This window comes from Aquarana catesbeiana, linkage group LG06 (genome assembly GCF_042186555.1).
Source record: "Aquarana catesbeiana isolate 2022-GZ linkage group LG06, ASM4218655v1, whole genome shotgun sequence".
In the NCBI taxonomy this organism is placed as follows: Eukaryota; Metazoa; Chordata; class Amphibia; order Anura; family Ranidae; genus Aquarana; species Aquarana catesbeiana.
In genome coordinates, this window is record NC_133329.1 from 239,679,287 (window position 1) to 239,707,269 (window position 27,983).

General features: G+C 42.0%; 1 protein-coding gene across 2 annotated transcripts in view; it reads right to left on the bottom strand.

Moving 5' to 3' along the window:
- TMEFF2 (transmembrane protein with EGF like and two follistatin like domains 2) overlaps nucleotides 1-27,983 on the bottom strand; it is a 1,235,357-nt gene that overhangs the window by 458,902 nt on the left and 748,472 nt on the right. For both annotated transcript variants that reach the window (XM_073633100.1, XM_073633101.1), the window contains exon 6: nucleotides 2,440-2,588. In XM_073633100.1, coding sequence (XP_073489201.1) covers nucleotides 2,440-2,588 — 149 coding nt within the window. The remainder of the gene's footprint in view (nucleotides 1-2,439; nucleotides 2,589-27,983) is intronic.

Below are 27,983 nucleotides of genomic sequence, written 5' to 3' on the forward strand. Positions count from 1 at the left end.
AGATGCTGCTTACAGGAATTTTTTTCCTGTCCCGCAAGTGCACCACCCCAGTGTGAAAGCACTTGGGCTTTCACACAGGGAAGGCATGAGAGGTGCTTTTCAGGCACTTTACATGTGCTATTTTTAGCGTTAAAATGCCTGAAAAGCACCTCAGTGTGAAAGGGTTTTGAGTTTTATCATTAAATAAAAAACAAGCAATGTAATATTTACTTATTTAGGTTGAAAAGGGAGATATCTGTGAAGTTCAACCATTGGAGGTCAGTGGAAAGGAGCAGCTGTAAGCTTCTACACATGCAGTGTCCCACGAGAAGAAACATAGGAGAGGAAATGAGAGGTTGCAGTGTCAGCAACCTCACATAAGTGTAAGGCATGTCAAACAAAGTGCAAAGATGCAACCTTATAACATTAGGAAGTGAAGAGGGGATACCTAGTCACATGCTGTCTGGCCAAGTACACCTCTCAACACAGTACAGTGGGTAGTGAAGAGAAAGATAAAAGTGAAGGTGTAAGTTTTGTTGTTTTTACAGTTTCAGTGGAAACTGTAATATGTAATTCTATATTGAGAGGTCAATGGACTTATTTTAGAGACATTCTAGCCATATTGTCCAGGCATTTTCCATTCATATGCGTCAAATTCTATTGTGACATTAAACAGTTAACAACCCAAAACAATATAATGCACTTTCTTACACAAATTTGAGTGCAGTCTAGGTAGAAGAATGTTGTCAGTTAAAATATTTAAGAATCTCAAACTGCAGAGACAGTTGTAAGGTGTATCCCATGAACATTGCTATTTTGCACGAACATTGTGCGATAAGGTCATCCCTCTGCTCTCTTTCTTGTTCAAGAAGGTAGATTTATCTCATTGTAGCGATATACAAATCTGGCTATCTCAGATTTATGCTCCTACGGATTCAATATTAATCCTATTGTATGGGGGACCAGGTGTGGGATATTAAGACAAGTTTTAGCTACTTTGCCCGTTATATGTGAACCTACAGTATATTTTTTTATTGGTAAAAATTGGCTTATCTAATATCTGCCTGGAGTTTATCTAAACATTCCAAGCTTGTCATGCTTCTAGGGCAATACATGGTTTTATTAGGTTTCCAAATTCAAACCTGCCAGATAATCTGATTACTATAGTTTTGCAGAAACTAGGGGTTGCAGTACTATCACAATCCATAACATGCTAAATACAAATAATAAAACACTTTTTTGTGTCCCTTTTTATTCATTAACTGACATGTCGAAGCCAACCAACACCATCACCAAGTCACCAGGATTATAATAGCATTTGTTTGGTTCCTTCTTACTCCTTTTGAAACAAGGGAGACCCTAGGGAAGGATGAACATGTCAGTGCTTAAAGAGGAGTTGTGCCCCCCCCTCTCCAGAAATTAAAAGTCAGCAGCTACAAATACTGTAGCTGCTGACTTTTACTATTAGGACACTTCCATGTCCAGGCATCAGGTTTCCTCACCTGGGTGCTGTTGCCGCCACCACGGCTAAGGGAAACTGACAGTGAAGCCTTGCGCTGCACTCTGTGAATGGGCTGGTTGTGGGGGGAGGAGGGGGGGTGAACTTCCAGCTCACCTCGCCAGAAGTGGAAGCGGTTACCTGTCAAAACCAGGTACCCATTCCCCCCAAAAAGTTTCCAAAAGGAGGCAGACAAGCATAGCTTCCCCTTTTGGGTGAAGCTTTGCTTTAGGTCTGTGCAAGAACTGCCTGAGGAGTGAGGACCAATTGCAATAAAGACACCACTACTACAACGGAAGCTATTTTACTGGTGAGCAGGTTTAAGAATATTTACTGGGCTTTGCGATACTTATAATTTATTACATATTCTAGTCACAAAATAGCCATTTAATTAAACTAAAACTCCCACAAACCCCTTGAATAAGTTCCAGTAGCTAAATTATTCTTACAATGGCATTGCCCAGAGAAGCCAACTCACCTATATCTTATACTGACAGGGGGCAATGAAATGAAAGCAAATCTATCTCATGAGAAACTGTTGACTACATAAAGATATTACAATCATCTTGTGCACTTGAATTTACTCATCTTGAGTGATTACTTTTGTAACCTTTTAAAAACTTGTTAATGATTAAAACATATTCAACCTAAAAGGTACTAGCCGTTTAATCCACACACTGAAAAGTGATAATTGTTTCCCTGGTCAAAAAATGTAAGAAATATTACAGGCCATGAAAGGGTTAAACACAAGCATGTTTATATACAGCATGTGAATATACAGAAGTACGCTGCATATTTGGTAATTATGTAGAAACTTCAGTAACATTTGGTAAACAATAATATTATATAGAGAAGAGATATGAAAGCACCAATAAACAAGCATTTAGGAATCTTCCAGCTATTCTGTCTACACAAAAAAAATGAAATCCTGTCTTCAAAATTAATTTTGCTACAGGCATTACCTTGACATCGCCCCAAATACTTGACTTCAATTTTCTCCTGTTTCTGGCATGATGCCTCTTTGATCTGACAAGGATTATCATAAGATTTCCCATCGGAAGCACAAACTGGATTGAAACTGATGTGGGAACAGTCGATGTTGCACACACACCTATGAAAATACAACAGTATAACAGTTCTGAATGAATGTAACATTACAAGATACAAAACATTTTAACAAACAGGCTGCGTCTGTCTTCAAACACACCAATAATCTCTATGGATCATGTTTGAGTTGGTAACAACATTTTTGAAAATGTACCAGGAACTGCAATTTCAGAAGCTTGAAGGAAAATTAAAACAAATAAAAAAACGACCCAAAAACTTGTCTTATTAATTGAAAATGACCAAAGTTAATTTGTCGTTTTTACAAAATATTATTAAAGAACTACATATGCTGATCTCAGCAATCTTAATTTAATTCATATAGCTAAGCTAGTGGTTAGAGCTAAAGACATGTTTGTTCAACATCTGATTGGACATCTGTTGGCCTCAAAAGTTAGGGGTACCCACTGCAGCAGGCAATCATTGGCGGCCTAGATCTAAAATTCCTCTCCCCTGTAATGTTGTAATTTAAGGTATCCTGTTACAGACTTTTTTTTAATCTATTTACTAGAACTACAAATTGGAAACATGCAACATCATATGCTAGCTACACATGATCTATAAAAATATTGGTACAAAAAAAGCATGCAGTGTTGAGTGATAACAAGAAGGCCTAATACTCCAGCTGGGTCTACATTCATTTCATGTCAGTTTGGGAGATCAAACAGCAAGCCTCTGGGTTTAATTCCAAGCTATTTTTCTATAATGCAGGGCTTTAACAAGCTCTAGCCAGTTTCAAATATTTCTGTGGGATGCCCATCAATGCATCAATTAGTTGATGTACAAGCACCTATAGAGTTGGCCGGCATTTGTACTGTACTGTGTCCAGCTGGTTCAGGGAATGCATACAGAGCAGGTGCACTGCTGGTCTTATAGACGCCTACATAAAAGTTTGCACTTTAACTTACTGTAAACTGCAGGGACGTAGAGGAAAAAGAGACAAAAATGTAGTGTGCAATTATATTAAGTGTTATTATATATCCCTTCTATAAAGTGCCACCAGCACACATTACTTTATGTTTTTTTTTTCTTTATAAACCACACATATTAATATCAAAATGTCAATTTAAGTCCAAACTACCAACACCACAACTCCATTCTTAAATATTTGAAGTCTCACCCACACCAATTATTTTCAGACAATAATGTGCCAAAATCAAAATAGAGCTTACATTGAAGAACATGGCTTTTTTAACATGGTCCTGAATTCACCTCAGTAAGTTGACCAAATAATACATATTAGTTTGTTTCTGTCCACATAATTTTATCAAGGACTGTAGATCTTTGAAGGTTTTTTCTTTATAATAAAGAATCATGTACCCCCCTGCTATACGTTATAAGGGCTAACAGAATTGCTTATGAAGTACAAAGACTTTAACCCCTTTGAGCCAGCCCCGGGTTTAGAATGCCAGGAGGCGAGTAGGGTGTATAATCATGTGACCGCCATGATTGGCTGTCACGGCAGCCACGTTATCTAAAAGCTCCCAATCGCAAGCAGCGATCGTAAGCTTTCTGTTAGCTGCTGGTAACTGTGCCAGGAGCACACAGGGTGCACGCTCTTGGCACAGGTGTATTTCACCATTTCACGCAAATATGAGCCACTCGGCGCTAAGGCCCACCAGCCAAGAGGCTGCATATTTGCATGCAGCCGGCGCCAACGGCTTAATAAATGCACTCAACATCCTGTATTCAGTACCGTATTTATAATAAAACCTCCATAAACAATATCCTAATGCCCTGTACACACGGTCGAATTTTCCGACGGAAAATGTGCGATCGGAGCGTGTTGTCGGAAATTCCGACTGTGTGTGAGCTCTATCGGACATTTTCCATTGGATTTTCCGACACACAAAGTTTGAGAGCAGGCTATAAAATTTTCCGAAAACAAAATCCGATCGCGTCAATTCCGACCGTGTGTGGACAATTCCGACGCACAAAGTGCCACGCATGCTCAGAAGAAATTCCGAGACGGAACAGCTCGGTCTGGTAACATTAGCGTTCAGAATAGATATAGCATTTTCGTCAGGCTGCAATGTTTAAAATTGTTTAATGCAGCGCACTCTGTTCTTCTTTATAATGCTAGAAGAATGAAGTTGTTTTGCTGCTGATATTCACACAGAGTTCTCACAAACTTCTTTCTTTATTATTTATCGTGATTTCATCAATATATTTTGATTTGTCACATCTCACAAAAAAGATATATATATTTTTTTTTTTTGGTTTGTATTTTTTTCAAGCCTGATCGTGTTTTTAATTTTTTTTTTTATTGTACTCCAGAATATTTTTGGGTGTGTTTTGTGTGTCAAGTTACCACAACACCATTATTATCTTGTATTATTGAATCTCAAGGAGATTGCTTGGTGTTGGTGTCTCTTGTTAATTTCACATTGTATTTTTGAAATGTACCTGCCTCCTCACAAACAAACTGTCCTTTTTGAAGGAAAACACACATAGGCAAGTATAATAAAACAAAAAATCCTTTATGAAGGGCTCAGAACCAAACAAAGAGGAAGGCAACGCTGGATAAACATCAGAAATTGGTGAAGCCTTTGGCCCCCAGGGCAGGCATCAATTATTTTACTGCAAATTTGGTGGCCTGAGGAGTCCATATATAAGGGAGTGCAGTCTGGTCCAGAATTCCAAGAGATCATGAACAGCAGCAGATGACATGTACAGTATGTCCTCAGGCTGTGGTCATACAAGAGGCTGCATCTTTTGCCAGACCAGACTGAACCCAGGTCATTGCTCTCTGGTCTTCCTTACACGCTTCCTTCCCGGCTGTGGCTCTGGTGTTGGAGGTGTGGCAGGAGGAGGAGGAGGAGGACCTGGAGGAGGAGGAGGACCATGTGGGAGCTGACAAATGTGGGTTTCACATGTGAGTTGGCCCCTCAACCCTTTTATTTAGAGCTTCCAAAATTACAAACTCACATAAGAGTCATTAGCCCTACTCCATCTGCGTCATTTTGCATGCAGTTAGCTCTGCAAAATCCTCTTCCACACTGTGGGGTGTTATGAGGGCCTCAGTAGCCTTCCAAACTAGGCCTATTGCAGCCTCCTCCAGGTTACTCCTCTTCCTGCCACTTTTACTTTGAAGGCGGAGGAGAGGGACCTGTGTATCAGGCAGCCTGCTTGGCCCGGCCACCTCCTGGCTGAAACTTCCCTGTGTATGAAAAAGGGACATGGTTTTAGTTTTTGCTTCATCAATCACAATCAGAAATTAGTACTCCAAACTAACATATATTTAACATCATTGATTGGACAACCAGAAATATGTAGAAGAATGCTATACCTGGCTCAAGTTGGGCTCCTCCACATGTTGCTGCCTGGAAGGTCCAGGTTGGGCATCAGAAGCCTCAGCTGGGGGGGAAGGAAGCATGGAAGAGTGGAGAGTGCTGGCCTGGGTTTAGTCTGGCCTGCCAGAAAATGCAGTCTGTCATAGTACCACAGCCTGGGGACATAAATGTCATCTGCTGCTCCTGGTCTCTGGGAATCCTGGACCTTCTTGTGCTCCCTTAGATAAGTGCTCCTCATGCCACCAATTAGGATCGTCAAATAGGTGATGTCTGCCGTGGGGATCACCGGCTTCACAATTTCCAGCAAATTATCCAGCGCTGCCTTCCTCTTTGTTTGGTTCTTATATTCGGTGTGGTTTACCTGCCACAGACAGGGCAGCTCCCTGAACATATCTATGAAGATTGGCATAAAGACCTGATCATCGACTAGATCCATTTTCACTGCAAGACACAACACCAGACAAACCCTAATGTCAGCCTAAAGTCTTATAAACTTGTCTAAATACAGGCCTCAATCTAGAAGCAGTATAGGCCCAAATTTAAATCTTACCTTCGTTATCACGATCGGCGCCTCCAATACTCCTTCCTCCGCTCACAGATCGTACGTACTACGCACTCGTGTTACGCTTTATATACACTGCACATGCGTGAAACTCCGCCCGCCCCTGATGTTCTTTCTAGTCTATTCCCCGCCCCTTCTCATTCGGCGCAGTGGGGGATAAGCACATGGCGGAGACACAGCAGGTGTCTGATGATTACACCAACGAGGAGGAGGAAAGCCCGGAGCCTGAAACATCCTGATCCCGGAAAAGACGATTTAGGGCCTCAAATATGTCCTTTGGGGAGATGTTGGAGATGGTCGACATCCTGAAGAGGGCCGACTATGACGGGAAGTATGGACCTTACCCCAACCCCAATGTCAGAAAGGCCAAGATCATGGCGAAAGTGGTCAAAAGTCTGCAGAAGAATTTCGGGGTACGGCGATCCAAGGATCAGCTCAGGAAGTGGTGGCTGGACCTCAAATTAAGGGAGCACGATCAGTACAGAAGGATCAGGAGAGTGCTGCAAAAAAATTAAGTAGTTATCCTGTGTTCCTATTCTTTATTTTTATTACGTTCGTGCTGCTCCATGTGCTTTTCTTTACTGCTGTACAGTTTAAAATGGCAACTTTCATGTTCATGGGCACATTGTTCGTTCGTATGAAACATTGTTCGTTCGGCATAGAAAACACCATTGTTTTGGCCATATGCATTTGAAGACATTTTTGCTAGCCTACTTCTCTTAAAATAATTGTGGAGTCTAGATGGGTTTGTAACTAGAATGTAATGCAAACTAGATTCTGTGTAAGGAGAGGACACTTAGCAGCTGTTTACACATCTGGACGCTGGAGCACTAGTGTGGGACACCAGAACACCTTTTTTATTAGGGGGCCCACACAGGTGCTCCAGTGTATACTATAGGAGTGTCTCCATCTGTGAAGCTTGTACAAAACAGGTAAGTATTCTAGCTTGACAAAGGAAAAAATATTTCTTCATCTTGGAACTCTGCCAAAATAGACAATTGTACCCCACTTCCAAGCAATGTTTCATATTCCTATTTCTGCCATCAAATATCTGTGTGCTAAGTATACCTATTATTTTTTACATAGGGGAGAAAAGACTCGGAGGACACCACTCAGCAGAGGAGACAACAGACTCCCCACCCCATGCAGAAGGTGAAATCCCCCAAAGCCAACAGGAGGAGGAGGAGGGAGACGTTGTGGAAATAGTCACCACAACAGGTGAGTGTCTGCGACCACAGGCACAGGTAAGAGATGGATGCCGGCAGATTTATAATACATGTTGTGTTTTTGTTTCTATATTTTTAGGTGATTGTGATGTTGTGGATCCATGTCATTTCACCAGTGAAAGTGCACAGATCCTGATCGGGGAGATTGTGGGGTGTAATAGGGACTTGGAAAACATCCAGAAAAACATCAATGATGTTAAAAACAAAATGAAGAACATCATTGATGTTTTAGGGAGAGTTTTAAACACCTCCAAATCCCTTCCTTTTTTGTGGTATTTTGAATATAAAAATTTTTAAGATTTTTTGCCATTTTATAGAAAAGCCAAATTTTGAAGATGCACACAGTGTGTCAACATGTGCTGTGTGCCATCACGGGAGATCAATGTATGCGTTTTGGGGGTACAACCCCTTCCTCAATAATAAAGTAGCTGAGAGGAAGGGGTTGCACCCCCAAAACACGTCCCTTGATCCACCATGATGGCAGCTAGCACATGTTGACATTCAGCAATTTGTGTGCATCTTCAAAATTTGGCTTTTCCAGGGGTGACTTCACCCCATCTGAACACAATATCAAACACAGTTTATAAATACTCATGTCTGATATTGCCTTTAATTTCCAGAAAAGTTGAACTTTGTAAGTTCCAGATTTGTGTATTTCTTGTTTGTTTGAAACATGCCTGTTTTACCTTCAATATTTATTAATGTGACCGAAAAAATTGTTTTATACAACAAACATGTTGGTTTGTTTTAAAAACCTTTTAGAAATGCACATGTGATTGTGCTGGTATTAAAAAGATTGATACTCAAGAATGTGTGGATTATTGTTTCAATGCTCCTAAAATTTTGTTGTGGTGAAATTGGTGTTTTCAGTGACAATGGGGGTTATTTCCTAAGGGCAAATCCACTTTGCACTACAAGTGCAGTTTCAGTGCAGGCTCAAGTGCACTTGTAGTGCAAAGTGTATTTTCCTTTAGTAAATAACACCCAACAGTTTTTTTAAGGTTATACAATAACGACATTTTCAGGACTCCCCACATTTCTGTCAGGGTCAGCTAAAAGAAACACAAGCAGTAAATGTCACCAAAGATTTTAGTAGTTAAAATGATTTTTTTATTTTAAAAATGTATCAGACTTTGTTTGGCATATTGATGGCCCCCCCTATCCGTAAAGTAATCAAGGTATCTAAGACGGACCTCGTGGGCACTCAGGGGGGGCAAGCCAGGACGGCCACTTTCAAGCACCATCAGGGTTGGTTTATTTACTTGGATTCCGGCCTCAGGCCCAACTGAGGCAGCATAGTTGGCAGAATTTCACCTTAAAAAGTTGTGGAGAACACAGCACGCCAGGATGATATGATTCAGTTTATACTCCGCCATGTGTATGGGTGTAAGAAATACGCGGAACCGGCTGGCCATGATTCCAAACATGTTCTCCACCACTCTTCTGGCTCTGGCCAGCCGGTAATTAAAAACCCTCTGGTCCGGGGTGAGGGTCCTTATAGGGAATGGCCGCATAAGATGGTCCCCAGCGCAAACGCTTCATCAGCAACGAAGACGAATGGGAGTCCTTCCACATTGTCTTCTGGAGGTGGCAAGTCCAAGCTGCCATTCCGGAGACGCCTGTAAAACTCCGTCTGGGTGATGACTCCACCATTGGACATCCGGCCATTCTTCCCCACGTCCACATACAGGAACTCATAAGTAGCCGACACCACTGCCAACATCACAATACTATTGAACCCCTTATAATTATAATAGTATGACCCCGAGTTGGGTGATGGGATGATGTGGACATGTTTCCCATCAATTGCCCCTCCGCAGTTAGGAAAGTCCCACCGCTGGGCAAAGTGGGAGGCCATAGTCTGCCATTCCTGTGGGTTGGAAGGAAACTGTGGAGTCAAACAAGAAAAATAAATTAATAATTTTGCACATAAACAGGGAAAGCAGATTAGACACAAACATTCTTGTCCAACATCAGTATAACATTTATTTTAGGGCGTATTTAAAGACCAAGGTATAAGGTCCACCTATCAGATTCCCCCCCCCCTCTCATGGCCATTTGTAAAATTTTATGGGGGGGAGATGTTTTGGACAGGTAACCCTCTACACTTCATTGAGAGATGAATGCCTAAATAATGTGGATTACTTTGGCCAGCCCCTCCTTACTTTACACTATTGGCAGCCCACTGGACAGGTAAGAAGTGTCATAATACAAAGAGATAAATACACACTGTACACATTATTACCTATCAAGATAATAGGATACAAAAACTTCAAACAGTACCATTTGAACGTATTCAGGCAGGCCCTTGCACTACATGCTTTGGGGAATTCATCCATAAATCTGACCACTAAAGAGGTGGGTATATAGTGTGTATGGGTTTGGCAAAGTCAGCAGATACAGGATTGTTATCAGCCGAGTTAGCAGTTGGGGGAGGGAGGGTTCCAAATGATTTTGGGACACAAAAAAAAAGCCTCTGCCACTCTGCCTGAATTTAAAGCACAAATCAAATTTTTACACATTTTAGGGGGTATTTAGGGTAAAGTACTACTATGGAGCTGACAAAATACATTGTTAAGTGACTACATGAGGTGAATATAGGCCCAGGAGAGCATGCTGGGGAGGTAAGTGAAGGCAAATATGTATGAAGGACAAAAAAATTGAAAAAAAATCCAGCATGCATGAGGACAAAGGGGACATTCACAGCATATTACAATCATGGTAATTAGGGAATGAGGAAAGAAATACAATACATTATCAAACATTAAATACAATAAAATGTGATGTTAAAGGATAAATCTTACCTTAATATACTCCTTCTGCAGGACCTGAATGATGGCAGAACAGGTCTCCGGGACTGTGAAGAGTGACCTGAAAATCAGTAACGAACGAACACGAACACAACGACAAGTCAATTGTACTCGCTGCACGCACAGAAGACCAGATACAAACCCACAAGCACAAACTGAACAGCAGAAAACGATCTGAAAACCACGAGTCTAAAAAAGCGCGAATCGTCTCTCACCAAACCTTTACTAACACGAGATTAGCAAAAGGAGCCCAAAGGGTGCCGCGCTTGGTTCGGAACTGCCCTTTTCTAGTCTCGTCGTACGTGGTGTACGTGACCGCGTTCTTGGCAAATGGAAATTCTGACAACTTTGTGCGACTGTGTGTATGCAAAACAAGTTTAAGCCAACATCCGTCGGAAAAAAATCCATGGATTTTGTTGTCAGAATGTCTGATCAATGTCCGACCGTGTACTGGGCATTATAGTTTACAACAGATGAAAATTATCCTAAAAGCAATAAGAATCATAATAATTGCTGGCGCACATTATTCATAAAGCAGAAGGTCCATGTATCTAAATGATAAAATTGTATGATATCCCAATTTTATTTATAAAAGAATTTGAGCATAAAAAAAATTCAATCAAACTTCACTAACCTTAAATAGAGTCTTTGCTAAAAGAGAAACATGAACATAATCATTGTTGACTTTTCATTCTGCCAATAGTTATCACCTAGCTGTCCTCCTGACCCCTTGGCTTCAACAGCTTTAGTCAACACAGAGCAAGCATGCGGCTTTAGACTTCTGACTTTAATTTTGTCTTTCTATGGTCCAGTCAATGATGCCAAAGGATCAGCGTCACAAATACCAACCAACTAGCATTTCCATATGAAAGTAAACAATGTACAATTTTATTCCAAAGCAAATCTTTACTTGCTGTTCATACATGTAACAATAAATTGCTGATCACTAGGGATGGGCAAATGGTTCCACCCGAGCATAAGTTTGGGGAGCAATTTGGTTGTTCGGGATCGAACAATATGCGGTGTTCGGGGCAAATTCGAAAGCCGCTGGAACACCATTAAAGTCTATGGGACACTAACATGAAAAATCAAAAGTGCTCATTTTAAAGGCTTATATGCAAGTTATTGTCATAAAAAGTGTTTGGGGACCTGGGTCCTGCCCCAGGGGACATGTATCAATGCAAATTTTTTTTTAAAAAACGTCCGTTTTTTCAGGAGCAGTGATTTTTTTAATGCTTAAAGTGAAACAATAAAAATGAAATATTTCTTTAAATATCATGCCTGGGGGATGTCTATAGTATGCCTGTAAAGTGGCGCATTTTTCCCATGTTTAGAACAGTACCACAGCAAAATGACATTTCTAAAGGAAAAAATGTCATTTAACCACTTCAGCCCCGGAAGATTTGGCTCCTGAATGACCAGGTGATTTCTTGCGATTCGGCACTGTGTCGCTTTAACTGACAACTGCGCGGTCGTGCGACACTGCACCCAAACAAAATTGACGTCCTTTTTTTTTCCACAAATAGAGCTTTCTTTTGGTGGTATTTGATTGCCTCTGCGGTTTTTATTTTTTTGTGCTATAAACAAAAAAAAGAGTGTACTTTTTGCTATAATAAATATCCCCATTTTTTTTTTTTAAAAGCAAATTTTTTCTCAGTTTAGGCCGATATGTATTCTTCTACATATTTTTGGTAAAAAAATTGCAATAAGCGTATATTGATTGGTTTGTGCAAAAGTTATAGCATCTACAAGTGTGTGTTTTCATCCCTGTTCTGTCTCTCGTGCTCGCGATCGCTCGTGGCCGGCAGTCATCATGCAGTGGGCGCGCGTGCCTACTATCCTGATCCCGCGAGCCGACGTATAGCTATGACAGTTCGCGGGATCGTGCCAAAATGACGGCGGCTGGTCAGCAAACTGTTAAAACTGATTGTGGCTATAATGAATTGTCGGGTCTTGGCAATATGGATAAAACTCATTGAAAAAAAGTGTATGGGATCCCCCCAGTCCATTACCAGGCCCTTTGGGTCTGGTATGAATATTAAGGGGAACCCAAATCCAAAAATTTAAAAGAAATTGCGTGGGGGTCCCTCCAAAATCCATACCAGGCCCTTCAGGTCTAGAATGGAAATTAAGGGGAACCCTTTGCCAAATTAAAAAACAAATGGCATAGGGGTCCCCCCAAAATCCATACCAGACCCCTATCCGAGCAAGCAACCAGGCAGGCTGCAGTAATAGAGGGGGGGGTAAGAGAAGGCCCCCCCTCCTGAACCGTACCAGGCCACATACCCTCAACATGGGGAGGGTGCTTTGGCGTCTGACCCCAAAGCGCCTTGTCCCCATGTTGATGGGGACAAGGGCCTCATCCCCACAACCCTTGCCCAGTGGTTGTGGGGGTATGCGAGCGGGGGGCTTATCAGAATCTGGAAGCCCCCTTTAACAAGGGGACCTCCAGATCCCCCCTATGTGAATTGGTAATGGGGTAACATTGTAACCCTACCATTTCACAAAAAAAGTGTCAAAAATGGTAAAAAAAGACAAGAGACAGCTTGGGACAAGCCCTTTATATCCATGGGAGGCTCCCGCCTCTTCTGGGTGACAGCTGTTATATAGCTGAGGGCGGGGTAACCCAGTGACGTAGACGGGTGACCCCGTCCACCTCTGACGCTTACCCGTGACTTCCCCATGGTACCTCACTGGGTGGCCCTGCCCTCAGCTATATAACAGCTGTCACCCAGAAGAAGCATGACTCTGCGGGAGCCTCCCATGGAGGTGGAACGGTTGCAGCTTTTTATTTAGTTCATCGGGCTGCGTCAATTTACAATGCCAGACATTTTTATTCTTTTATTTTTTAATAAAGGACTTGTCCCAAGCTGTCTCTTGTCTTTTTTTACCATTTTGACACATTTTTTGTGAAATGGTAGGGGTACAATGTACCCCATTACCAGTTCACATAGGGGGCGGGATCTGGTGGTCCCCTTTTTAAAGGGGGCTTCCAGATTCCGATAAGCCCACTGCCCACATACCCCCACAAACACGGGGGCAAGGGTTGTGGGGATGAGGCCCTTGGCCTCATCAACATGGGGACAAGGTGCTTTGGGGTGAGACCCCAAATTTGCATTAACCGCTTCCCAACCGCCTCCCGCAGATATACTGCGGCAGAAGGGCACGTACAAGCAGATTAACGTACCTGTACGTTGCCCTTTAAGAGGCAGCTTGCGGGCACAGGAGCGCACCCGCCGGGAGCTCCGTGACCGCGATTGCGGGTCCCGCGGACTCGATGTCCGCGGGGATACCCGCAATCGTCTCACGGTGAGAAAGACCGGGGAGATGCTAATGTAAATGAGCATCTCTGCATTCTGCCTAATGACACTGTCACTGATCACAGCTCCCTATAATCGGGAGCGGTGATCAGTGTAGTGTCACACACAGCCCCTCCCCCCACAGTTAGAATCACTCCCCAGGACACACTTAACCCCTACAGCGCAGCCTAGTGGTTAACCCCTTCACTGCCAGTCACATTTACACAGTAATCAATGCATTTTTAATTGCACTGATCGCTGTATAAATGTGAGTAGTCCCAAAATCACGCCAAATTTGTCCGACGTGTCCGCCATAATTTTGCAGTCTCGATAAAAATCGCTGATCGCCATCATTACTAGTAAAAAAAAATATCAATAAAAATGCCATAAAACTATCCCCTATTTTGTAGAAGCTATAACTTTTGCGCAAACCAATCAATAAACGGTTATTGCGATTTTTTTTACCAAAAATGTGGAAGAATACATATCGGCCTAAACTGAGGGAAAAAATGTGTTTTTATATATTTTTGGGGGATATTTATTATAGCAAAAAGTAAAAAATAATGCGTTTTTTTTCAAAATTGTCGCTTTCTTTGTTTATAACGCAAAAAAAACACAGAGGTGATCAAATACCACCAAAAGAAAGCTCTATTTGTGGGGAAAAAAAGGACGTTGTTAGTTAAAATGACGCAGTGCGGAATCACTATAAACGCTCTGGTCCGGAGCTTAAGTGGTTAATGCATGTCCCCTGGGGCAGGACCCGGGTCCCCAAACACTTTTTATGACAATAACTTGCATATAAGCCTTTAAAATGAGCACTTTTGATTTTTCATGTTTGTGTCACATAGACTTTAACGGTGTTCGCGTATTCTTCCGAATTATTTGCCCATTCAGATGTTCTGGTGCAAACCGAACCGGGGGGTGTTCAGCTCATCCTTACTGATCACTCATAGATGGTGTCATCGTATCTAGTATTAGGTTTGTCTGTAAATGAACAAGGCCAAGCTTTGCCATTTCTGTGAATGTTGTTTTATGTCCAACCTCTAAGTAATGCAAAACCTAGTTTAATGACATTTATGGGACCATAAATTAATCAAGAAAAAAAAAAACATATAATGCTGCCCTTGCTACATATCTAATACTACACTTATCTAGCACATTGTATTATCAATTAATGAGGTTTATACTTTATACATTACCTTTTATGCAGTGTAGTTGTTTTTGAAAATCATTCTGGGCAAAGTACATTATCATACAGTAAGATATTCAGTTTGATAGTGTAGCATTAACATATTTGTAACATTTACATAGCATTCCCTAAGGCAGAGATTTGCATTGCAGTGACATTTTAGCAGTAATCTGTAATCAAAAATGAAAGGCTTGCTATTGAGTTGGGCTGTTTGAAGATTTAATTCTGCAGAGCAAACAATGCACTGTATAAAATAAAACAATGATAACTGCAGTATCTATACATCATGAGTCACAATGATGTCAATTAAAATAAGAATTGTATATACAGTTTCTGGTTTACAAGTTTCTAAGAATAAGAAAAAAAGGACAGCCATTAAACTAACCATACAAAAAAAACTAAATTACATAATCTATTAATATTCTTAATAATTGTAATGCATTTATTGTAACTCTTCTGGTCATATTCTATTAAAATGTTTTATTTTATTTATTTATTTTTTTACTATGCCATACTGACAAAAATCTATGAGCAGGAAAAATATATATTGTTTTAAATAGACAACTCCACAAAAAGAGTTAAAGAAAGCATCTGATCAGCTACTTGTTTTTTTATTATCTGTACGTCTATCCGTGAAATGGCAAAATGTATACAGTGAATGATGAAAACAAGGAAAATTATTTAAATTAATGAAGGCAACCACAATATCCATTAATTACAAAGTATGTCCAGAATATATAGAAGAACGATGAAGGAGATGTGCCAAATTTGAAATATTTGGGGTACTCCAATTAACCTATTTTTTTAACAGTAAATTTTTTTTTTATTTAAAAAAAAATATATATATCATGACAATGACACAGTACATGAACATCAAGTGTATGCAATAAGTCACAAGGTCTGAATTGACAATATAGTTACAGCTAGCAGTTATTCATCCAAGCATACAATGACATCTAAAAGTTTAAGCATTTTAGCAGTCATATTCCTAGTAGCATTGACGGATCATAGAAAGAGTGGAGGGGGGGGTCTAGGAAGGGGGAGAAGAGTGGAGGGGGAGAAGAGTGGGGGGGGGGAGGAGAGTGGAGGGGAGGGAAGGGGTTATATAAATCCCACACCAGAATAACATTGCTAGATGCTGCCACAAGACACTATAGGAGAGAGTCAGAGCACCGGGAATTACCAGCTGCCCCGGGTCTCCTATCCATGTGCATCAACCCATTGAGACCAGACCTTATCAAATTTTTTAGGGCAATTTCTACTCTCATATGTCAACTTGTACAAAGGTAGGACAGAGTTTATCGTGGTCATCCACATATGTTGCGTGGGGGGGGGGGCGGCCTGCTTCCACCTGAGAAGAATCTCCCGTCTGGCATAGTATAGAGTATAGAACAGGAACAGTTTGTCATGTCTGGATGCTTCAATGTTTTCCATATTGCCTAGTAGCGCTAAGGCAGGGTCCAACCTAAGGGACCAGTCCTTCCATCACTCCCTCCCAGTATGGACGTAGCACGGGTCACGACCATACCATGTGAGAAAAAAGTTCCAGGAGACACACCACATCTGGAGCAGAGAGCAATCGTTCCCGGATATAATATGCCCTATGTAAGAACTTAATTTGAATGAAGCGATCCCTTGCTGAAATCATTTTTGTGGTATAGTCAGACACTATATCTTCCCAGCTATCGTCTGTCAGCTCTGGGATGTCAATCTTCCATTTATTAAAAACCTTAGTCAGGGATGTCATATGTGCAATTGAAAGGTAGAAGTAGAGGGAAGATCCCCTTGACCGCCCACAACTGAGGCTCCGGAAGCCCATAGAGGTGTGATAGCAGGGGATTACCCCACAGGGGCATATGGGGGAGATGACCGAATCTGACTTATAAATAGCTCTTGCCTTTTTCCATACCTGTATGGTTGTGCGCATTAAAGACGTTACCTGAGGGTGGGCCCTGGGCCCTCTGTAGGTTAAGTTAGTTAACGCCGCATAGGATCCCAGGATGGCCGCCTCAAGGGTCACCGCATGGTTCTGCCTGGGCTGGTCAAACCACCACCGAACAGTTACCAAGACTGCTGACCAAAAGTAGAGCTGGAAATATGGCAACGCCAGTCCTCCCTGGGACAGGGGAAGCTGGAGCGTCTTCCTTGCCAGTCTCGGAGCTTTCCCAGCCCAGACAAAAGTCGAAACAATAGAATCCAATTTTTGAAAAAAGGGTTTGGGAATGAGGCATGGAGTGTTCCTGAAAAAGTATGTGAACTTGGGGAGATAGACCATTTTTACCAAGTTCACTCTGCCCACCGGAGACAGGGCAGGGTCCTCCAAAGTTGGCATTTCTTGCCAAATTGGGTCAGGAGGGGGGAGAGGTTATCCTCCATGTAGGCTTGAGGGGACTCTCTAACAATTACCCCGAGATATTTAAATTCATCTACCCATTGGAGTGGTGTGTTGGTAGCCACCCTGGGGCCCGAGCAATTAAGGAAAAAAAGGACTGACTTATTCCAGTTGACGCGAACCCCAGAGTATCTGCCAAATTGATCTATTATCTCAAGTGCAGAGCTCAGGGAGGCTCCTGCATCGGCCAAGTACAGCAGGGTGTCATCCGCGTATAGCGAGATTTTTTCTTGAAGCACTCCAACCTGTATTCCCTTGACCTGTTGATTTTGGCGTAGGAGGATTGCCATGGGCTCAATTGCCAGGGCAAAGAATCCCGGGGACAGGGGACATCCCTGCCTGGTACCCCTATGTAGACTAAAGAGGGGGGACAACAGGCCATTAACCCGTATCCGGGCAGTCGGAGCCCTGTATAGAAGTTGAATCCAAGAAATAAACCTGGGCCCAAATCCAAAGCGTTCCAATACCTCCCATAGGAAAAGGTATTCAACAGAGTTGAATGCCTTTTCGGCATCAAGTGCAGCCACCATACCCGTATCCCCCTCTGCAGCTATATGGGTAAATAGCCTATGAATATTGATGTCCGTTCCTCTGCCCGGCATAAAGCCAGACTGATCCGGGTGGACCAAGGCCATGATCACCCGGCTCAGTCTGGTCGCCAAGATTTTGGCCAGTAATTTGGCATCCACATTGATCAGAGAAATCGGGCGATAGGACTTGCATAGTTTGGGATCCTTACTCGGCTTATGGATGACCACTATCACCGCCTCCGACATGGAAGCCGGCAGGATCCCATCCCTCAACGAGGCCAGGAGCATGGAGTGAAATTTGGGGGCCAGTTCCTCAGCATACATTCGGTAAAATTCAGTGGGAAACCCGTCTGGGCCTGGTGTTGTCCCGGCCTGGAGTGAGGAGATGGTGTACCTCCTTGAGGGTAATGGGAGAGTCAAGTTGGTCTCTATATTCAGTCAGAACGGGGAAGTCTACATCTGAAAGGTATATATGCAGATCCTCCATAGAGTAGTCAACCCGAGAAGAGTAAAGTTCAGTATAGTAAGACGCAAAGCCCTCATTGATCGCCCTGGAGGAAGTCTGTCTGATCCCATCTCCGTCAACCAGTGATGGGACACTCATAGAGGCTGACTGTTCCCTGACCAACCACGCCAGCAGTCTACCCCCCCGTTCACCCTCCTCAAAGATTCTCTGCATCTGCTGTAGCAGCTTCTTTTTGGTAAGTGATGTGCAGATCAGCATAACCTCCCTGCTACTCTCCTGGAGCTTAGCATGAAGCTCTGGTTCTCCATTTTGAGTATATTGCCGCTCCAAAGAGGCGGCCCTATCCTCAGCCCTGATCAAGTCTGCCTTCATCTGTCTACAGACTCCACCAATGAGTGATTCATAATGGGCTCTCGAGGAGGCCTTAAAGGCATCCCACACTACCGCTGCTGGGGCCGACCCAGGGTTAGTTGCCCAGTAGGCGTGCATTTGTATGCGGAACCTGGAATCTACCCCTGGGTCAGAGATCCAGAATCTCGACAACCTCCACAATCTATCCGTGGGAGACCCCTCCAAGGACAGCTTAAGGAGCAGTGGTGCATGATCAGATATACCCCTTGGAAGGATTGATATCTGCTGCACCCTGGGCAACAGAGGTCTCCCCGCATACATAAGGTCAATGCGTGAGAGAGTTCTGAGTGGCAGGTAAAAGATTTGTCTGAAGGATGTTGCCACCTCCACAGGTCCGTTAGCCCATATGTTTCTGCCCAGACCGATAATTCTGAGGTAGGTCCTCTCCTGGATTTAAAGCGGTCTAGCCCGGGATTAGGCGACATGTTAAAGTCCCCCGTGATCAATAGGTTATCTGTACCGTACTCAGCAAGAAGGGGGCCCAGTTTATGGAGTAATCTGATTGAGGCAGGGGGAGGAATATAGACACCCACCAGCACCACCTCCAGGCGCTCTACCATTGTATGCATTATTATATATCGTCCATCCGGGTCGAGCACAAGCCCCAGAAGCCGAAACGGCAGGGACTTGCACACAAGTATGCTAACCCCCCTGGCAAAGTTTGAATATGTTGAATGGTAGTGATGACCAACCCAGGGTTTCTTAAGGCTAAGGATGTTCCTCCACACCAAGTGGGTCTCCTGGAGGACACAAATATGAGGGTTATGGGATTTTAGAAACTGGAACACCAGTGACCGCTTCACTGGGGAAATAACCAATTAATCTATTTTAAACAGGCTATTGAGGTAGTGATAACATTTGTAAAGGAAGTCTCTTAAAATGTCAGACTTTTTTATTTATTTTTTTACATTTTTATTACATTAAAATAAAAAAAAAGATAGATAGATGGATAGATAGATAGTGAGAGGGTGATTGTATATCTCTGCCATATTTTGATTTTATCATAAGGATCAAACACATTATGCAATTTCAACAGACCTTGATTTATGTCATACTAGGGGAAAAGCAGGAATAGATAAGTGCGTGTTACCAGTGGCAGAAGCAGACTTTGTTGGGACATCTCTATTTGAGGTAGTGGCCATGTACTTCACCCCTGCTAATTGGCTCCAGTACAAGGTAGTAAAGTTTTATATTGGACTGACATGGCTTAATACATCATATGTCTAGTCAGCAAGTTTTTCATCAATATATACACTATATTACCAAAAGTATTGGAACACCCGCTTTTACACGCACATGAACTTTAATGGCATCCCAGTCTTAGTCAGTAGGGTTCAATATTGATTTGGCCCATCCTTTGCAGCTATAACAGCTTTAACTCTTCTGGGAAGGCTTGACCATTCTTCCAGAAGCACATTTGTGAAGTCAGGCACTGATGTGGATGAGAATGCCTAGCTCACAGTCTCCGCTCTAATTCATCCCAAAGGTGTTCTATCGGGTTGAGATCAGGAGTCTGTGCAGGCCAGTCAAGTTTCTCCACCCCAAACTCACTCATCCATGTCTTTATGGACCTTGCTTTGTGCACTGGTGCACAGTCATATTGAAACAGAAAGGGGCTATCCCCAAACTGTTCCCACAAAGTTGGGAGCATGAAATTGTCCAAAATATCTTGGTATGCTGATGCCTTAAGAGTTCCCTTCACTGGAACTAAGGGGCCAAGCCCAACCCCTGAAAAAAAACCCCACACCATAATCACCCCTCCACCAAATGATTTGGACCAGTGCACAAAGCAAGGTCCATAAAGACATGAATGAGTGAGTTTTTTTGTGGTAGAAAATCCTGAATTGCGCTCCAAAAACCCCTCCACCAAATGATTTGGACCAGTGCACAAAGCAAGGTCCATAAAGACATGAATGAGTGAGTTTTTTTGTGGTAGAAAATCCTGAATTGCGCTCCAAAAACTATGCCTCCCTAAGAGTGAAGGTGCCCAACCTCCGGTTTTATACTGTTAAGTCAAGGTATCGACTGGTTATCGAAGAAATCTCGCTACACCAACTACATGCTGGAGGGTGCCCTTGTGCTTCCGTTTAATCTCCAGGCTATCCTTCATTCAAAGCCACACTCTCTACCAGTTTTTTTAAGAGCTAATTTGCTAATTAAAGATAATATTGTTGCTTAGAGAGAAGTGCATAGACTTCTCGGCTTGCCTTCCACCATCTCCCGACACCTGCCCATACATGGCAACCCATTGTTCCCCCTTCCGTAGAACATAAGGCATTTGCCCAGTGGTCTAACAGCAGCGTTTCGACGGCCTCAGAGGTTATGGATGGTGCCCAAGGTTCTTTCAGATCCTTTTATGATTTAGCTGCACAATATTCTCTTCTGCCAACACAGGCATTCCACTATTACCAACTAACCAGCTATCTCAAAACCTGCTCTAGTCCACGTCAGAACCCCCTCCGAAGCTCTTTCAGCAACTTTGTGATCAGCCAAGACCAATACTCAATTTTGGAGATGTATTCCAACCTTCCCACACATCAAACCTCTAAATATCACTTTGTTCCCTTTAAACCCTGGAGTTTGATTCTTGACAAGGAGGATGTTCCGGAAAAGATCCTGGCAGGACATAAAAAAGCTTGCTCCCTGGTGGTATGTAAAAGTGGAATGAAATTCAATTTAAGATCGCCCACTGAGATACTATCCTTTCTGTCATGGTACCATGGGTTCCTCTCACCCCTCCTGCCTCTGGTGTGCCATCTCCCCGCCAACACTATTTCACAGACTGTGGGACTGTCCAATGACCTCCGCCTTCTGGGACCAAGTTCTAAAATATATTGGCAAAATCTACCAAGTCTCCACACCTAAAGACGCCGTGCTCTGTGTCTTCAGCTATGACAACACGGTCATTGGCCTCCAGCCCTAAAAATCTTCCACAATAGATTAATCTATGTCCTCTAGTTGCATGTAGAGTTATCATGCAAGCTTGGATCCATCCTCCCCCTGTGTCCAGATCTAAACCCTATTGAACATCTGTGGGGCATCCTCAAACAGAAGGTGGAGGAGCACAAGGTGTCTAACATCCACCAGCTCCATGATGTCTTCATGGAGGAGTCTAAGAGGTCTCCAGTGGCAACCTGTGAAGCTCTATTAACAAGTAAAACAGGCGCAATGCAAGAATACCTCTACAGAATGTTCCTTGATAGTCCAGGGGGGCAAAGATAAATATATAAAAAAATATATATATAGAAGGGTCTGTCAGGGCTGCCACCGATGGGACCAGAAGCAAGGTCCAAAAAAAATGGCTGAGAAGAAACAAGGAAAGGGGCGCCTCTGAATATGTAGCTCTGTGAAACCTGTGAAGCTCTGGTGAACTCCATCCCCAGGAGGGTTAAGGCAGTGCTGGAAAATAATGGTGGCCACACAAAATACTGACACTTTGGGCCCAATTTGGACATTTTCACTTAGGGGTGTACTCACTTTTGTTGCCAGCAGTTTAGACATTGATGGCTGTGTGTTGAGTTATTTTGAGGGAACAGCAAATTTACACCGTTATACTGTATACTGTACTGTTCTCTCACTACTTTACATTGTAACAAAGTGTAATTTCTTCAGTGTTGTCACATTAAAAGATATAATAAAATATTTACAAAAATGTGACTGGTGTACTCACTTTTGTGAGATACTGTATATATAAAATTAACAAATGTAATGATCTACATTAAAATAGTTTGTATACAATATATCAATTAGAGAAAATAAATTTTCCTATAAAAACAGCAATAGGACGCAGACTAGATGTAAGTCCCCCTAAAGAATATTTGGCATATATGAACCTTCTGTATGTGTAAAAATAATACAATGGATTTCTCATATCTTCCAAACATTGGGGTTCACTTGTCCTCGATCGACCTTGTAAGTTTTGCTCTACATGTTTTGCGACCTAGTCACTTCTTTAGGAGCTTTAATAATCCATTCAGGTAGGAACATACATTTTTTAAAATACATCATTAGATACAACAATACACTTTATTTTCCGCTAAAAGAACACTCACTCACAATAAATTTGTTGCAGTCACAGCGCTCACCCCCAAAGCCTGGTAGAAACCCTCCAGAAGCACGGCCACAGTAGGCTCACTTGTCAGAATGTGGGGACAGACAAAACTGCTAAGTGAGTTGTAAAAACAATATATAATTATAATAGTTGGTACAATAATACAATGTATTGCATAGTATTGACAAACCAATACTTACGTACTTAAAGTGATTGTAAAGGCAGAAGTTTTTTTATCTTAATGCATATGCATTAGGATAAAAAACCTTCTGTGTGCAGCAGCCCCCCTCGGCCCCCCTAATACCTACCTGAGCCCATCTCTATCCAGTGATGTTGCACAAGAGACTCGGCTGCCCGGGACTCTCCTCCTCATTGACTGAGACAGCAGTGGAGCACCGTTGGCTCCCACTGCTGTCAGTCAAATTCAGTGAGCCATTGAGGGGGCGGGGCCTAGCCGTGGCTCCGTGTCTGAATGGACAACAGTGAGCCGTGAATCGGCTTGGGTGCCCCCATGGCAAGCTGCTTGCTGTGGGGGCAGTTGTCAGGAGGGAGGGGCCAGGATAGCCGAATAGGGACCCGAGAAGAGGAGGATCTGGGCTGCTCTATGCAAAAGCATTGCACAAAGCAGGTAAGTATAACATGTTTGTTATTTTTAAGAAAGAAAAAAAAAACAGACTTTACAATCACTTTCATTTTGGGGCTGTTTGCCTCCACTCGTATTAGGGTGTTACTATTCTCCTGAGGTCCAGGAAGTCTACAAGGTAAAGTTGGAGTATAACCTATTAGTTTATTAGGTCATACTCCAACTTTACCTTGTAGGATTCCTGGCCCTCGGGGAATAGCAATACCCTAATACGAGTGGAGGCATACAGCCCCAAAATTAAGTATGTACAGTAAATATTGGTTTGTCAATACTAGGCAATACATTGTATTAAGCAGGAAGTACCAACTATTATAATTATATATTGTTTTAACAACTCCCTTAGCAGTTTTGTTTGTTCCCACATTCTGACAAGTGAGCCTATTGTGGCTGTGTTTCTGGGGAGGGGCTCCTAACAGGCTTTGGGGGTGAGCGCTGTGACTGCAACATTCTTATTGGGAGTGAGTGTTCTTTTAGTGGAAAATTAAGTGTATTGTTGTATCTAGGGTTGCACCGATACCACTTTTTCAAGACCGAGCACAAGTACCTATACCTTTTTTTAAGTACTCGCCGATACCAATTACCAATACTTTTTTTAAAAAAATATTTTTTAAAATTTATATCTTTTTTTTTTTTACAATGCTTTTTTTTGGGGGGGTGGGTTTGATGGTGTCAGTGTTATTTTATTTTATTTCTTATTTTATTTTTTTAACCTTTAAATATTTATAATTCTTTTTTTTTTATCAGCCCTGTTGGGGGGCTTTGGTGAGATATCAGGGGTCTAAACAGACCACTGACATCTCCCCTTTGAGATAGGGAAAGGGACTGAGGACACAGATGCCCCAGTCCCTTTCTCTGCAGTCTCAGCTACACTGAAGATGAATGGACAGGAGACAGGGGCTCCTCCGCATTCATAAACTGAAGCATCGTAAACACAGTTTACGATGCTCAGTTATGAATGGACAGAGGCACTGATCACTGACTCTGTGTATTCGGAAAAGGAAGGAGCCAGTAAATGACAGATTTACTGGCTCCTTCATCCGCTCTCCATCCTGACAGATCTGGGGCAGGGGGAAGTACAAGCACCAATCTCCCTGTGTGACTTTTAATAAAGCAAGTATCGATACTCATGCAAATGATACTAGTATCGGTATCGGTGCAACCCTAGTTGTATCCAAAATTGTATTTTAATGAATGTGTGTTCCTATCTGAATAGATTATTAAAGCTCCTGAAGAAGCGATTAGATCGCTAAACATGTAGAGCGAAACTCACGGGGCGATCGAGGACAAGTGAACCCCGATGTTTGGAGGATATGCAAATTCCATTGTATGCTTTTCACACATAGGTTCACATATGCCAATTATTCTCTAGGATGACTCACATCTAGTCTGCGACCTATTGTTTTATAAGAAAATTTCTTTATCTAATTTGTTATATTGTATATCAACTATTTTAATGTAGATCAATAAATTTGTTCATTTTATATACATGTGCCTATAAAGTCCATGATTTTTTCGAATTCCCTATTATGTGGGAATGTTGCCTTTACAAACACTTTTATTCTCATTAATTGGTTGGATATATTTCGAAGGTGAAAATTGGAATCTAAGGGCACTTTCACACTGGGGCATTGGGGGCGTCGGCGGTAAAGTGCCACTATTTTTAGCGTCATTTTACTGTCATTTTAGAGGAGCTCTTCAGCCGCTAGCTAGCGGCCAAAAAAGGGTTACAAGTGCCCGCAAAGCGCCGCTGCCGAAGCGCTTTGCAGGCGCTTTGACGGTGCTGCTCATTGATTTCAATGGGCAGGGGCGCTTTAGGAGCGGTGTCTACACCTCTCCTAAAGTGCCTCAAAGATGCTGCTTGCAGAACTTTTTTTTAACATCCCCCAAGCGCACCGTTCCAGTGTAAAAGCCCTCACGCCTGTAAAGCGCCCCTCTGGCTTTTACACTGGAGTGACAGGAGAGGTGCTTTGCAGGGGCTTTTCAGGCACTATTTTTAGCACTATAGCGCCTCTAAAGTGCCTCAGTGTGAAAGTGGCCTAAGTGTTATAAAGATTTTTTTTTTATGCATTCTTTATTTAAAGTAAAAGGTTTTTATTTTTGTAACAAGAAATTACAATCCAAAACAAGTACAGCAAAATATGAATCCCCTCATGTCAGCTCTAACAAAAACAAAACAAAATTCTTGGGTGGATGTAAGACATATGACCCAGGTACCGCAGTAACAAAGGTCCAGATGTGTAGTAACCAATAATAGATGTGACTTATTGGAACACCCGCAGCAGCAGTAGACAACACAGGTGACTGCACCTATTCAGCATTAAAAAGGCTACCCCTCTTGACCTCACCTCCACATTAAAGGATAGTAGGAAGTACTTGGGGGAAGGGAAAAGGGGAAAGAACCAAGATTGAGCCTGCTGCCTGCCTAAGCTCCTGCATAGGGAGCGACATAGGACCCTGTATAAGTAAGACATCCTGAACGCACCCTGCTCCCGCACATGACGCCCTCACAACTTACGGTGACCATCCTGTTCCGTCTCACTACTGTGGGGATAGAGGAGGTTAATAGCCCACCAGGATGCACTTAAAGTCAGCTGTGCAAGAACACTCAAGCCAATAAAACCATGTCTTGTTAAGTTTCTCTTCTGTAACTTTCAAAGCACTAGTCAAGCTCTCCAAATATCAGATATCCTCGCCCTTACAGACTGCATCAAGGAGGGCACCCACTGTGTATTATCATAATTCAGGAACACATGATTGGACCCCACTGACTAAGTGTCTCACCACTGACTTCTTGTACACCTTCACCTTCATCAGGGTATGGTGTAGTAGATAGAAAGCAGGCGTGTAAGGTAATTGAGTGTCCTCAAATTTCTACACAATAGCATGTACTTGCTTCCAGAAGGGCTGAAGATCAGAGCATACCAAAAAGATGTGTAATATATCTCCCCTGTCTGACTCTCAGTGCCAACAATGGTCAGATATCTAGGGGTACAGTTGGTTTTATGCGCGTTTGCAGAACCACCTAATCATAATTTTGTAACCAGCTTCCTGGTACATATTTAATGATGGAAGGTTTGTAGGAGGGAGTTAAGATTATTGAATGCTCTGCCAAGGGCAGCTTGATATGAAGGTTCCTTTCATCCAGAACTTTACGCGATCAGTGTGAAGTTTCAGGGAGCAGCAATTTGTAGGTGAAGGAGAGAGGTGGTCAAAGGTGGTCAACAAATGTGCATGTGAAGAAGCATCTGTTATTGATTTCATTAAATGGGAGAGATGATGTAGCTGGAAACCACTAAGGCCAGTGAAACATCAGCCTTAAAGATATCTTTAAATCCAGTTATCTCTGTTTTTATATCAAATTGAATAGGTCACATCAATTATATCTGTATAAACAGCCCAGAATAAGTTGTTTAAACACCCGTATACCAATAAAGCAAGTACTACATTTCCAATGTTAAAATTTGTGGAGTATAGTGAAGTACAGTCTTATTGTATAAGGCATTACAAACCCATCAAAAAGTTACTCAGGGTATTAGAACAGACATTAGTCTGTTATCTAACGTACCTACAGTATATGATCACTGGCATCCTTGCTAAAACTATTAACCTTGGTACATCTTTATCATTTACAGCAGAGGGAAACATCCCATACATTATCATTATCCAGAATAATAGTATTAATCACAAAAATATATGTATTAGTTAAAGAATATTTAAGTTTGGAAAATAAAATAACTGTAATAATTTTGTTTGTTGTCTTAATCCTTAATATTATAATGCACATGATATATAAAAATTAATAAGGAGGCTCTGGAAATTGGTTAGTAGGCAATTAATGTGACTGGCATCCAATCTAGAAACTGGCCTGACAGTTTAGCTAACACATTTCATATCATGTTATGGGTCAATGCAAAAGTTAATTACTGGATTTTTATCAGGGATTTCTGGATTTAAAAAGAACACATGGTATATGCTCAGTGAACATGTATTTTGAGTTATTAAAGCAGTATTTAAAAGTAACTTTTTAATGTGATAGTCACAACTCAACATTCATGTCTTTGTTATATTTTATAACTGTATTAGACATAAAGATTTTTTAGCTGGCCACTACAAAGGTAGTGCATTTGCTGTTACCATCACTATACACTCTACTGCCTTCAAGTACTAATTTGTTTTCTTTTTTCGTTCAGTCTTAGAGCTAAATTAAAAAAAAGATATGATAGATTCCTCTGACCATGTTATCTAGCATGGATAAACAAATCGCCTGCTGCAGCTACAGTATTTTGACACCGCCTCCACTGACTGTCCAAATACCTGAATTGCTGCATCTGATTGGATTTATCAACAATCAACTTTCGTCAAACAGAGCAGGGCCAGTAGGGCTGCTTACTCAATTAATTCCCTTGTCCTCATTATTTTCATTTGTAAAAGGGGTTTAAGTTTGATTTTAAAATTGTACTTCAAGTGAACAACAATAGACAACCTGAAGAAAGGAAGAGGTGAGATTTAGGACCACACCGGTGTCCATCC